The sequence below is a fragment of the Lissotriton vulgaris genome, unplaced genomic scaffold (genome assembly GCF_964263255.1).
Source record: "Lissotriton vulgaris unplaced genomic scaffold, aLisVul1.2 SCAFFOLD_1287, whole genome shotgun sequence".
Taxonomy (NCBI): Eukaryota; Metazoa; Chordata; class Amphibia; order Caudata; family Salamandridae; genus Lissotriton; species Lissotriton vulgaris.
The window spans coordinates 286105-298928 of NW_028247626.1; the positions used below are offsets into that span (position 1 = coordinate 286105).

At 45.0% G+C, this 12824-nt stretch overlaps 1 protein-coding gene across 2 annotated transcripts in view; it reads left to right on the forward strand.

The window, feature by feature from the left end:
- LOC147665098 (splicing factor, suppressor of white-apricot homolog) overlaps positions 1–12824 on the forward strand; it is a 530497-nt gene that overhangs the window by 278622 nt on the left and 239051 nt on the right. For both annotated transcript variants that reach the window (XM_086949761.1, XM_086949762.1), the window contains exon 9: positions 7830–8017. In XM_086949761.1, the coding sequence (XP_086805887.1) occupies positions 7830–8017 (188 nt within the window). The remainder of the gene's footprint in view (positions 1–7829; positions 8018–12824) is intronic.

Below are 12824 nucleotides of genomic sequence, written 5' to 3' on the forward strand. Positions count from 1 at the left end.
TCAACAATTGTGACCAAGTAACCAGTCCTGCAGCTGAACAACTACCAAGAACTCCTGTAATCTGTCAGCCTTTCGCAAATTGGCATCAATCTACCGTGGAGTAAAGGAACTACTCCCCTGCAGTCCGCAGGCACCGAAGAAGTAAGAGTCTGGTTACCCCTGTTGCTACTCCTCGGCCAGCCCGACGCAGCAGCCACCCTGGAAGAGGTGAGCAGACACCAGGACTGACCGAAGCCACACACCCCAATACTCAGGGTACCAACCCCTTGCAGCAATCAAGGCCTGTTTAAGTCCAGTCGGGAATCTAACAGCACAGAGACCGAGCAGCCATCAAGGGACAACACCGCAGAGACCCAGTAGCAGAGTGCACCCTCCACCAGCGAGACTGATATCCGTCCGAGCCTTGGACGCTCAGTCGACCTATCTACACTACATCCGAGATCCCCTGCCGGGGTACCTGAAATTCCGCTGTGCCCTCTTGCTCCCACGACCCTTGTGAGCCTAGCCCCATGTTGGCAGCTCCCAGACTTGTCCTCAAGTCCCCCTCTCCAGCATGTTTCCAGATGACCCCTCATTCCTTCCACCGGCATAGAATGCAAAGCTACCAACCCAACAAGCACCTCTGCACCCGGATGCCCTAGTGCAGGTAACGAGGAACTGCTGGTGGTACTTTGGACCTTGGCCCCCCTACGACTCTAAGACCCGAAGAAGACCCCCCTAAACAGACCGTAAATAACTGTAGCTCTGCATGCCTTTTTGCCCATAGATAGGCATTGTTGCGTAAAGACTCATTCAAGTCATCATTTTGCTTACCTGTAAAAATCGAAATTTTAGAAAGTACTTACTTGATAACGAATTTCTTGGTATCAAATACAACTTATTTTTCTAAATTGGTCTTGGATTTATTCTTGAGTTTGTCTCATTTATTGCCTTTGTGAGTAACTATGGCTTAGCACTACCCTCTAATAATTCTAAACTGCTCGGCCGCACTACCGTAAAAGAGAGCATTTCGTGTCATAATTTTTAGGTCTCGCCTGGCGTTAGCAGCGGGCCTGCGCTGCTCTCGCCATTGACTGTGCTATTTGGAATCAATACGATTCCAGAAGTCTTCTTGAAGCCCCGCCCCTCTTTCCATTGGCGTGCGTCATCGTTTGTTAAACAATGGCGCTTGATTGGAAAGCGGGCTTCTCGGTTACCGCCTTGTCCACTTGTAGGGTGGCCCATCTGGACAGGCAGACGCCATATTTTTTCCCGTGAGGTAGGAACTCTTTGCACAGAGTATGATGCCCCCTCCTCCCACCACTTGCAGGACGGGCTTGTTGCGCACGGACCACTCGCTGGCTTGTTCTCTCTGGCTGTCCTGCTTTGTCCCGCTTTGCTTGCTCCAGACCTGGCCCGTGTTTCTTACTAGTTACCTGTCTCTACGCCTGGCCGGCATTCCTTGCTCCCTAAAAAGCCTTTCATAACTGCCTTTTGGTATGCCTGCTTATGTTTGTTCCATTCCTATTTCTACCCTTGGCTGGTATTCTTTGCTCCCTAAAAAGCCTTTCATAACTGCCTTTTGGTATGCCTGCTTATGTTTGTTCCATTCCTATTTCTACCCTTGGCTGGTATTCTTTGCTCCCTAAAAAGCCTTTCATAACTGCCTTTTGGTATGCCTGCTTATGTTTGTTCCATTCCTATTTCTACCCTTGGCTGGTATTCTTTGCTCCCTAAAAAGCCTTTCATAACTGCCTTTTGGTATGCCTGCTTATGTTTGTTCCATTCCTATTTCTACCCTTGGCTGGTATTCTTTGCTCCCTAAAAAGCCTTTCATAACTGCCTTTTGGTATGCCTGCTTATGTTTTTTCCATTCCTTGCAGTTCTTTGGCTTGACCGCAACCTTACTGCCCTTCGCTGCGATTGCTGCCTTGTCACCCATTGACATGCTAGCAGCCTTGACATTTTCCCTTTTTAGCACTCCTTTGCCACTTTTCTTGCTACCATTTGTCTTGTATGCTAAGTTGTGGGCCTTTGTTATGCTCCTACCTCACCCTACTCCTTGTTGTACTCCAAGCCCTATGCTACCTTTTCATTCCCATATAACTTTGCTCCCCTCTTTTGCACACTTCCAGTTTCCCTCCCCCTGTTGGTGCAGTCCTTGCCTTTTTCCACTTTGCGTTGATCCCTTCTCTGTTCCATCTGACATGATCTTGTCTGTCCCCTTCTTAGCTCACTTTCTGCTTTGACTACATTGTATTGTATAATAGCATTTGTATAGCGCTTAGGAACCTCTATGTGTGGCGCTGAAGTGCTTATCCACCAAGGTGGCATACTATAGCATGTGTAGAGTGTTGCCTTTCCTTTGTCTTTGTGGTTAGGCTTTCCATGTTCAGCCTGATGACCGCCGACATGCGGTAATCTTATGTGATGCAGCACTTGTTGGCCTGAGGGGTGAAGAAGTGTCAAAGCAGGAACAGCTTATAACAAGCATCAAAAATTCAAAAGGTCTCGCCTTTTATTAAGTTAAAGCCATTTGCTTTGCTATTCAATACCATTAGCAAAGCAAATGGCTTTAACTTAATCAAAGACGAGACCTATTGCATTTTCAACCTTTGTAAACCCATAAGGGTTGCCTGGACTCTTTTCACAGTTTACCTTGTTTTGGTCCACTATTTAACGAACCAGCTTCCTTCAGGATGTGATGTCAAGCTTGCACTGGACAGTTAGGAAGCAGAAAAGAAGAGTGACTGTGCATTCAATAAAAGGTAATAAATGTGCGGGCTCCAAGCACTTTACTGTAAAAATTACCCCTCTAAGCAGCAGTGCATGTTCGGTGTCAGGTGACACCTAATGATGGGCTAAGATCAGTAAAGAACACGAGTGTCTGTGCTAGTGTAAAGGAAATCGTTTATGTAAAGGAAGGTGTTAAAAGGTTTATAAAGATAATAGCAAGGCCGCTGGCAGGTTATTGGGGTAGTCTCATCAGAGGGTTTTGTAGCAGGAGGATTGGAAATCTGCTTATGAAGAGTCACTAATTAAGGCAATGTCCATTGTATGATACGCAAGGGATCTAGTTGAAATCGTAAAGGTGGTGCCGTAAAAATAAAGTAAATGACATTGACCATGTATAATCATCCAGTAATAGATAGAAGAGAGGTAAGGATGGAAGAAAGATATATTGTCCGTCACAGAAAAAAACTCTCTGGTGCTATTGAAGAATCTTTTAGATGGACCTCCAAAGGTAGAGGTATGGGGTGAAAGATGATCAGAGTCAGTAGTTGTAGGAAGTGAGGTGTAGTGTGCACAGAGTCCAGTGGAACCCTAAAGGTAGGCAGAGGTAAAAGTAGATAGCACCTCACTCTCTATTTGTGGTAGTGTGCTCGAGCAGTAAGGCTCTATCAGAGGACAGTGTTAAGCATTTGTTGTACACACTCAGTCAGCAAATAATTTCACACACTCAAAGACTGAACTTCAGACCAATTGATTTTGTATAAAAATATTCTTTTAGTTATTTTATTTTCTAGAACCAAGCAAGCCTGGCACAGGTAAGCAATACATACTTTACAGTAGTAATGCAGTTGTTACACAGTTTGGGTTGCAATTGTATATGCACTTTGTTTTGATTACAGTACTGTTACTGAAAATGCCATGCTTTGGAAATGCAGTACATCTACTTTGCATAGGCTTTTTAGTAAAGTGACCAGTAGATTACATTTCTTAAACAGTGTCGTATACCTATATACTGCACTGGCACATTTCCTTTAAACAGGTGAGTAAAAGAGTTTTTGTTACTTAGTACAATTTTAAAAGGATTTCTTAGATTTTCCAACTCTACACTTCGAAACTTTTCATAGAAAAACAGTCTGTGTTATCCTATGGAGGAAAATAGTGTTATTGGTCAATAGGCAAGTACTTTGTTGTGGGAGTTGGTATTCTGGGGTTAGACTAAGGGGTCCCCCGGGGTCTAGGATGCACTCTTGTTACACCCTCAGCGGCACTAGGGAGGCCCGAGGCCCAATGGGGGATAGGGAGCCTCCGATTGGTGGCTGCTAACAAGCAGGCCACTGGGATGTAGGAGCATTAATTACGTGCCTTTTGAAACTGTTTGTGTGCCCTCCATCATTGTGCTACCAAGACAGTAGTATTGTATGTATGTATTGCGACTTATATAGCGCACGTATCACCCGAAGGCATCAAGGCGCTTGCCTTGGGAACCCGTCCTGGCTTTTCCCTGTGAGAACTCCTACTGGGCATCCCCAAGGTGAAAGCCAGGCATCCCGCAGCGGGTGGGCCGCCGTAGTGGAGATTAAGCAAGCTATTGCCCAGAGTTGCAGCGTGGGACCCCATGACTAGAGTAGGCACCGAGGCGAGAATTATCGAGTCCGTGGACATTTTTGGGCTCAGGACCCTGCCGCGTCGGGAATTGAACCCTGGTCCCGGGCCAGACCTCTGCATCAGGGTCTGCCGCTCTAATCAGTGAGCCACACTCCTCCACTAGGGAGAAACAAGGCCTACTATCCTCCATTGATGAAATGGCTTGCATCAAACCTCCCACTGTACGAAACTACTCCCTCGGTAGCAACGTAGTAATGAAAAAGAGAAGCATCTTTGGTTTTATTCTGGTTAAAAGTGGCTTTCTTAGAAAGTGCTTTTGGAGTCCGAGAAATGCTTTCCTGAAGATTTGATTTTTTTTTTTGTAATTCACATTGGTTTCATTTACTTCTCTGGAGATTTATTACCTACTAGCAGCCCGTCCCGACGTTGTCCGGGAGCAATTAGGCTTCAAGGCCACCGCCAGGCCCCGACGTTGTCCGTGGGTCCCCAAAGCCTTCCTCCATATATTGCAGTATTATACCTCTATGTTTACTTTGTACGCTTTTGTAACCTGCACACGTAACTTTTTCCTCCTGTAATGCACCGTTTGGCTCACTTTTGTAATGCTCCGTCTGCTTCCTCTTGCTCACGATGTACGCTTTTGTATCCTGTCCGCCGCTCCTCCCCGCCTGTCCGCCGCTCCTCACCGCCTGTCCGCCGCTCCTCACCGCCTGTCCGCCGCTCCTCACCGCCTATCCGCCGCTCCTTACCGCCTGTCCGCAGCTCCTCACCACTCCTCCCCGCGCCATGTCCGCCGGTCCTCCTTGTGCTCCTGGACGCCGCTCCTCCCCGCGCTCCTCACGTCTGGCACGCACGTCGCGGCTGGCACTTCTTCCAAGGGACTACATTTTTTTTTTCTGTAAATTTTTTAAATAACGTATATTTATTACGTTTATATAGCCTAGGTCCATCTGCACACCCTGACGTTTACAACGATGTATCGGGTGTGTGGATTGGCGCTGTGGTTCCCGAGTTTACCCGCCTCAAAGGTTCAAAGTTCTTCCTTTATAATAGTAGTATAGATGGGAAACACACCTAATACATCTAGTCCAAAGAGAATTTACTAACATAGTGACCTGCATGGTATTTTTATAAACCAAATATCAGTCTGCTTCTACCGTGAGCATTGATGGTGGACCAGAAAGGAGAGGGATAACCGTTTAAAAAACATTTTTTTTTTGCATCTGAAGAAAAAGATTGGAAACCTGTTATAGAGTATTCTCCTGCACCGCAGTGCATTGTCTCGGGAAATGGCAGGAATATGGGTCTGGGAATCTAGCAGAAGCTTTCCCAGGGTACCCTGGAACCTTTTTTGACTGTCTGCACTTCTCTTCCTCTAAAAACTCCTTGGGCTGTTCTATATTTTCTCTTGTGGTTTGCCACACTTAAGGAAGGAGCAGACAGTTAATTGGTAGTTGATATGTGCATTCTTTGTCTCTTTTATAAACCAGTAATTGTTCTAGCTTTAGACCTTCAGTACAGGTCTAGTTACAGAAGGCATGGCCTGTGATTAGTGTGGTATCTCAAGTTTGTGAAAACCCTGCAAACGTTACGTTTTGGAAACTGATCCATCTTTAAAGACCTAATTCGAGCAGTTTAGGAATTTGTCAAGTTTCAAGATTCTGTCTCTTGGCTCCTCCTTCCTTTCGATGATATTGGTCCGGTTCAGGAGAGTATACAGTTTTATGGAAGGACCTTGCTTGGACGTTTCAACTCTTGCTTTCTTTTAGATCACTTCATGGGTAGGTGAAGTGCCCAGGTCTCTCATGGACCTCAGTCCTCTAGGAAGGACTTTGGTGCTGTCCTTTCTAGTTGTAGCAATGTACTTGTACTCTGCACTCTACAGTGTGCCTGTTTGCCTTTCAAGCTGCAGCAGCTCTAGTCAAAAGTACAATACATATTGTACTTCTTCAACTGGTTTACTGCAAGACGTTGCTGGTCTTGCCTTCAGTTTTACTGCACTTTTCTACTTCAAGAAACAAGATTAGTTCCACCTCAAATTAAAGTGCTCCCTCAAGGGCACTGGGCATCCAGCCTAAGGCAGGACATTGCTATTCCCCTTTAAGTTTGTTATCCCAGAATGTCATTTGTTAACCACATGGCTGCTGCTATGATTTTTGCTGGAAATTGCCATTTTGCTGTTTCCATGACGAGCTCAGCTCGTCATCAGCACACGACACCCGTGGGTGATGACGAGCTGAGCTCGTCATCAGCAGCGAAAGGGTTAATGTGTCTCTGCCAAAAAGGTGCTATCTCGAAGCGCTACATGAGTCCACATGAAATGCATTGGTAGAGTTTGAGTGGAATCCACTTGGCTCCTTTCTGCCAGTATCTGTGGACCCCAAATGGACATCTGTGTTGAGACTGAAGAAGGAGACGTTGTGCTTTTACCAGAACAAATTCAAGAGATTTCCCAAGCATTGGCACTCCACATCTTCTCCCTTATGCCCCTTGCTGTGTCTGTAGTAGAGGCCGATGGTTGTCACTGTTGAGTGTGTATCATTTGATGATGTGAGGCGCTCCCGCAGGATTCAGAAAGCTTGCAACTCAGTTCACAGCATGTTTATTTTTTGGTATGTAGCTGTAAACCAATAGTTGTACCTTGTAAAGACCCTGAAAGGATTATTTATCAGAACATTCTTTTGTAAATGTAACTTCTGTCAAGGGCTTTGTATTGAGCCTTATGCCCTGCATACATTTAGAGCAGAAATTGGTTGGGGAATTTAAAGGCTGCTAACTGTCAAAAGATTGTATAATTCAGAAAAAGACACAACATATGCAGAATTACGTTCAGAAGAGTTCCTGACAATGGCCTGCTGTTCACACAAATGCTTAGGCTAGTCTGACCAGCCGCAAACTACTTCTGAATTGGGTTGAAATAGCGCTAGAGTTCATTGTACACAAAAAATGTGCCAGAGCATCGTTTGTAAGCTGCACTGAACTGAGTTGGGCTCACCTAAGAGTAGTTCATTCCAGTATCCTAGTTGGACACTGAAATCCTGACTAAGGGCAGGGACAGCCCCTGTAGCAATGTTCAGTCTTTTTTCCTTCAATGCTGCATGATGCTGGTGGAGTGTTAGTCCTGCATAGAATGTTCAGTTCTTAGGGCATCACATTTGTGAAGAAGTTTAGATTTGCATGATAGAAAGCTCTAACCATGTCCCACATGTGGCAATTGCAGTGCACAGGTTTCTCATACTGTCTAAGGAATGCCAGGGCTGTACTTCCAGTTTGCTTGTGCCTCAAATAAAGTGATGAACTTTGGCCAAATTCAAGACGAGTTGTGGACCGAACCATTCTCAATGTGGGCTTCATGTACTGTGTGAGGTTTGGATGTGTGTTAACGCTGCAGCCTAGTTCTTGTTTGCATGTGTTCAAGAGTGCACAGACATTAAGTAACAGGATGATGCCTGGATTATTCACCACAATGACTAGGCTATGAAGGTGTCAATCCTCTGTCTCCCTTTCTTCAGCAAAGCAGAGGTTGGAAGACAGATTAGCAGCTGCAGCCCGAGAGAAGCTGGCCCAAGCTGCAAAAGAATCAAGGGATAAACAGCTACAAGCGGAAAGAAAAAGGAAAGCTGCACTGTTTCTACAGACCCTGAAAAACCCACTGGAACTGGAATGTGAACGAGTTGAAGAGTGTTCGTACAGTCCAGAGGTAACAAATCTAGTATGCTCTAGAGACAGATGATGCAACCACCCTGCAGTCCGTGATTGTTGGAAAGACATTATTTGGGATCTGTGCCAATGATGCCATTTTCGTATCTGTTGCATCCTTCTAGTGACCACTAATTTGATTTCATTGAACAGACCCGGAATACAGGCCAGCTTTTCATCAGAAAACATAGGATACATGTCTGTGCCTGTGTATAGGTCTTGCCTTTGTATGTCCAGGCCATTGCCTTATAGCTCCTTCCTCTCTGCTGTGCTTCAGACTCTGCATCATTGACCAGAGAGAATGTATGGCTCTACTTTGTATTCCCTTTTGGCACCAGCATCCTGCATAGCCATGGCAATTTTTTCCCTTGACCAATCGCTTTTTAGTCATTCTTTTTAATTTTAGCATGACGTTATGTGGCATGCATCTGGTGTAAGGCATATTTATTTCTACTGATGCAGCCCTTACCTTTGTCTCGTGTTTCTGAGACCTTTCTGTCTACCTGTGCTATCTCCCCAGTGGGATAGCTAAATAGACTCTTGAAATACTTACGTTTTTGTGAGGATACCATATCCCACCAAATGTGATATATCTTCAATATGTAAATGCAACTTGGTACTGGCAGCAGCATGTCTTTTCGAATAGAATGATTCGTCAACATTTCATGGGCAAAATAATCCAGTTGTGGTATCAGACTACTGAATTTTCCTAAGCTGTGGATGTATGTTGGTGCCGAAACGTCTACATGTGTAATAAATGCTGAGGTTCAGTAAACAATTTAAAGCTTTCTGATATACCTTTGAAGACCTTTCGTATTTCTTCCAAATGGTTTGTGAAACGTGTTTTATCCCCAGATAATTTAGGATCTTCTGCAATGCTGATCTCTGCATCAAACCCTACAAAGACACTAGAAGGTTTGCACCTTCTATCAACCTTGTTGCTCATGAGCAAGATCATGAACAAAATCTCGAGACTGTTTCACAGCTACTCCTTACTCTTCACTGTTAGGCACAATCCTAGCATTCTTTAATTTGGCAAAGGTCTAACTAGATGTTTCTCAAGTTTGTATTATGTCCTTCAATTATTCTTTGAGTTTCTGGCACGATTCTTGATCCATCAGACTTAAAATTCAAGTTTATTTCTTCCGAGCTTGGAGATTTCCCAGGCTGTATTGATGTAGTCTTGTCAGCTGAATGCACATTCTTTCAGACACCCCTTCTCGAGTCCTATGTTTCCATTTAATTTCCTGATCAGCCTCCGCAATAGAAATAAATAATATTTTTCTGCCTCTTCAATTTCGGGCTACACTAGTGGACAACTTGCACTTAACGAAGCATGTAGATGTCTCTGCCTCTGCATCTGTTCAAGTGTGTCAGGATGAGAAATGTAACTGAAATTTCAGAAAACTTATAGTTGATTTGTTTCTTCCTCCTAAATGAGCCTTAAAAACCCCACTCCTTCATGATCCTCTTTAGCATCACTTGCAGAATGTTCCTCATAGCCTAAACCACCTTTTTTCTTCACATCTCGCGTTTAGTACAATGTTCCATCAGTATCCAATATGTTTGATTGGCTGCATCAGTGAAGAAGCTATCTTCAGGTGCTAGCTCCAGCATGATTCTCAGCATTTTAGATTTTGTTATACATATTGGCTTGACCTGTAATTGAGGGAAGGGGTAAAAGTCCCAGGGCTCTCACCCTCTGTGGCAATGAAACTTTTCGGTTTAGTCTCCTCTACTTCTAAAAGAGGAGTCCCAAAGATAAACCTCTTGATGGAGTATATCTTTTCTGAAGGCCTGGAAATGACCAGGCTCTGAATGTGCAAATACTAAATATGTTGTATGTGGATTTTTGTTGCCTGTTTATTTTTCTTTCTTCTCTTCAGATAGAATTCATTGCTCGGGTCAGGCTTGCATATTTGATCTACGTCCTTCCTCGCTACTTAAAACCACATCCTAGAGCCTTTTCATTCTGGATTTAGGGCTTCACACTGTCCAAAAACTGTCCTTACCCACATTTCCAACGACATAGATTCTGCCTACCACAACTCTTTATCTCCCGTTCTCAAACTGCTTACCTTCTCTGCAGCTTTAAATACTGTGGATTTCGCCCATTCAACTAGACACCCTACCCAAATGTCTGATCACAACATCCACTCTCAGGCAGTTTTAATCTGATCTCTCGGTCCGGCTTCTGTAACTTGGTGCTCCACCTCTATGCCCCTGACAATCTGTTATCCCACAAGCAGTGCTTAATTTGTAAAAGAGCAAGTGTCGGGCCCAGAGTTTTCCTCAGAATCCCATGGCCTGCACTATGGAATGTCAGTGTGTCGAATATCACTCCTGCGTACTTTTGATATCACCTCAGACCTCTTTAATCCACAGCCAACTAATAACCCTCCTCTTTATCTTCTTAGTTTTTTTCATCTTTTCATCTCTGCTTTCACCCTTGTTCTCTTTTTTCCATCGAAATTGTCCTCTTCCTTTTCCCTGGTGTTTCTTTCTCTTGTTCTGGATCAAAGTCTCTTTATGAAAAATAATTGTTGGTCCCTAAAAGTGAGTGCAGGTGGGGCCCCACCTTCAACCATCGGCTCACATTAAGCACTGCCCACAAGTCTCAGTCCTGGGTCCCTTTACTCTGCACCTCCTCTCTTGGCAATATCTTTGGCTTTCCCTTTTAACTCTACACAGATGGTACCCAAACCTTCTTCCCATTTTTCAATGTTGCTTCTCACAGCCATCCTCATGATACATATGAAGAGAATAATTCCCTTTGTGCGAGTAGTTCGAAACACTTGCCCCAGTATTGGAACTTTCATAGATTCCTATGCTTTTGTATCATTCCCAGTCGTCCGAATGGGAGTCTCGGTAAAAAATAAAATAGCAGTAGGTACAAAAGAGAAAGAAAAATGCCTAGGCCTCATTCCCTTTTGTAACATATCCGCCTCTTTTTGTAAAAGAGACCAAACTTAGGCATCAGCCTCACCCCTTAGAACCCTCCTGAAGGAACCTCAGAGCCTCAGATTTTCTACTGCACGTTGTGCTTAGGGAGTGTCATTTGAGCTCTGCTCAATCTCTACTCTTTCAGTAGGTTTTTCTTCAGGATTTCTCTACAAAATGTTGGCTGTTGTTTCCAGGATGTCCGATAAGGAAAAGAAGAAGCCCTTTTCAAGCCATGTTCCACCTGTGGCAAGAAAAGGCTATTTGTTGAGGATAAGCATAAGGATTGCATCTACTGCCTCTATCCTGATCATAAGGCTGCGGACTGCAAGATCTGCTGCACCTTTTCAACCAAGATCCTCCGGTACCGTGAGGGTAGGCTTCTTACATGGCTCCAGAAGTTGAAGTCTAGAAAGGACACAGTCTCCAGTGAGGAGGACTCTTCTTCAGTGTTATCAGCTAGAAGGTCAGTCAAAAGGGGTAGGGGTTCCCCTTTTCCTTCTGTGGAGCATCCTTCTAAGGCCTCAAAAAAGACCCCCAGAGAGTCTGAGAGCCAAGGTCCAGTCGAATCTCCTCACCATGGTGAAAAGGAGAGGGTAGGACCATCTACGCCTTTTTTGGGTGTGAAGAGTATTCCAGCCTTCAAGAAACCCTCTTCTCAGTCTTCTGGAAAGTCTGACAGAAGTTCCAAGTCGTCGACGATGAAGGCGTTGTCGACGGAGGCTCCGTCGGCGAAGAAATTGAATTCTAAGCTTACAAAGGTACCGTCGACGTGCTTGTCCACGGAGCAATCAACGTCGGCTGGATCGTCAACGAAGTCTGTGTTGACGGCAGTTGTAGCGGTGTTGACGAAGATTCCGACGACGACAGTGACGCCGACAAAGATTCTGACGACGACAGTCGTCGACGAGGGTGTCAACGACAGCGACGACGAAGTGTTCGTCAACGGTGATGACGACGACCGTGTCGTCGTCGAGGGCTTCGACGAAGACAAGATTGATGACGACAACGGCAGGAGCGTCAACGGTATAGATGACGCCAATCTTGTCATTGAGTGTTCTTTCGTCGACGACAACGACTGTTCCGTTGGCGAGGCAGACGGCGGCAGTATTAACACCATTGTCGGCGGGATCGTCGACTATTTTATCATCGCAAAAAAGGATTACAATTTCAATGACCAGGATTACACCGGACATGAGATCTCCTAGGAGAGTTACCCCCTTGCCTCCAGCTCTACTTTTAGAGGAGGATGAGGAATATTCCGAGGATGATGATCAGGACTCTTATGGCTATGCAAACAGCCCATCCCGGCTTCTGGGTAAATGCCAAGAGACGGATTCTGACGGAGAGTACAACCAGGAATGTGGTTATCATCATCATTCTGCCCAACCACAACAGCACTCGAGACAAGACATGGTGTCGGTACCATCGTCTCTTACAGGACCTCCACAGTATGCTACAGGTTTATAAGTCTAGGTCAGAGGTCTTCAAACTTTTTGATGCCGAGACCCCCTTGTAAAACCTTTTTAGGCGTAAGGACCCCCTTCCGACAAAATATTCTAGAAACTGGTACTCCTCATCATAAACAACTATCGACAACCATAAATGCGCCTGTTAGACCTCATCACATCCATCCATCCATCATTCATCCACCCACACTTCCACACATCCATCCATCCTTTACCTATCCACCAGACCATCCTCACACCCACCTTTTCACACATCCATCCATCATTCATCCATGCAACCTTTTATCCATCCATACATCCATCCACCCTTTCATCCTTCCATCCATACATCCATCCTTTACCTATCCACCCGTCCATCCATCCACCCATCATTCTTCCACCCACCTTCTCACACATCCA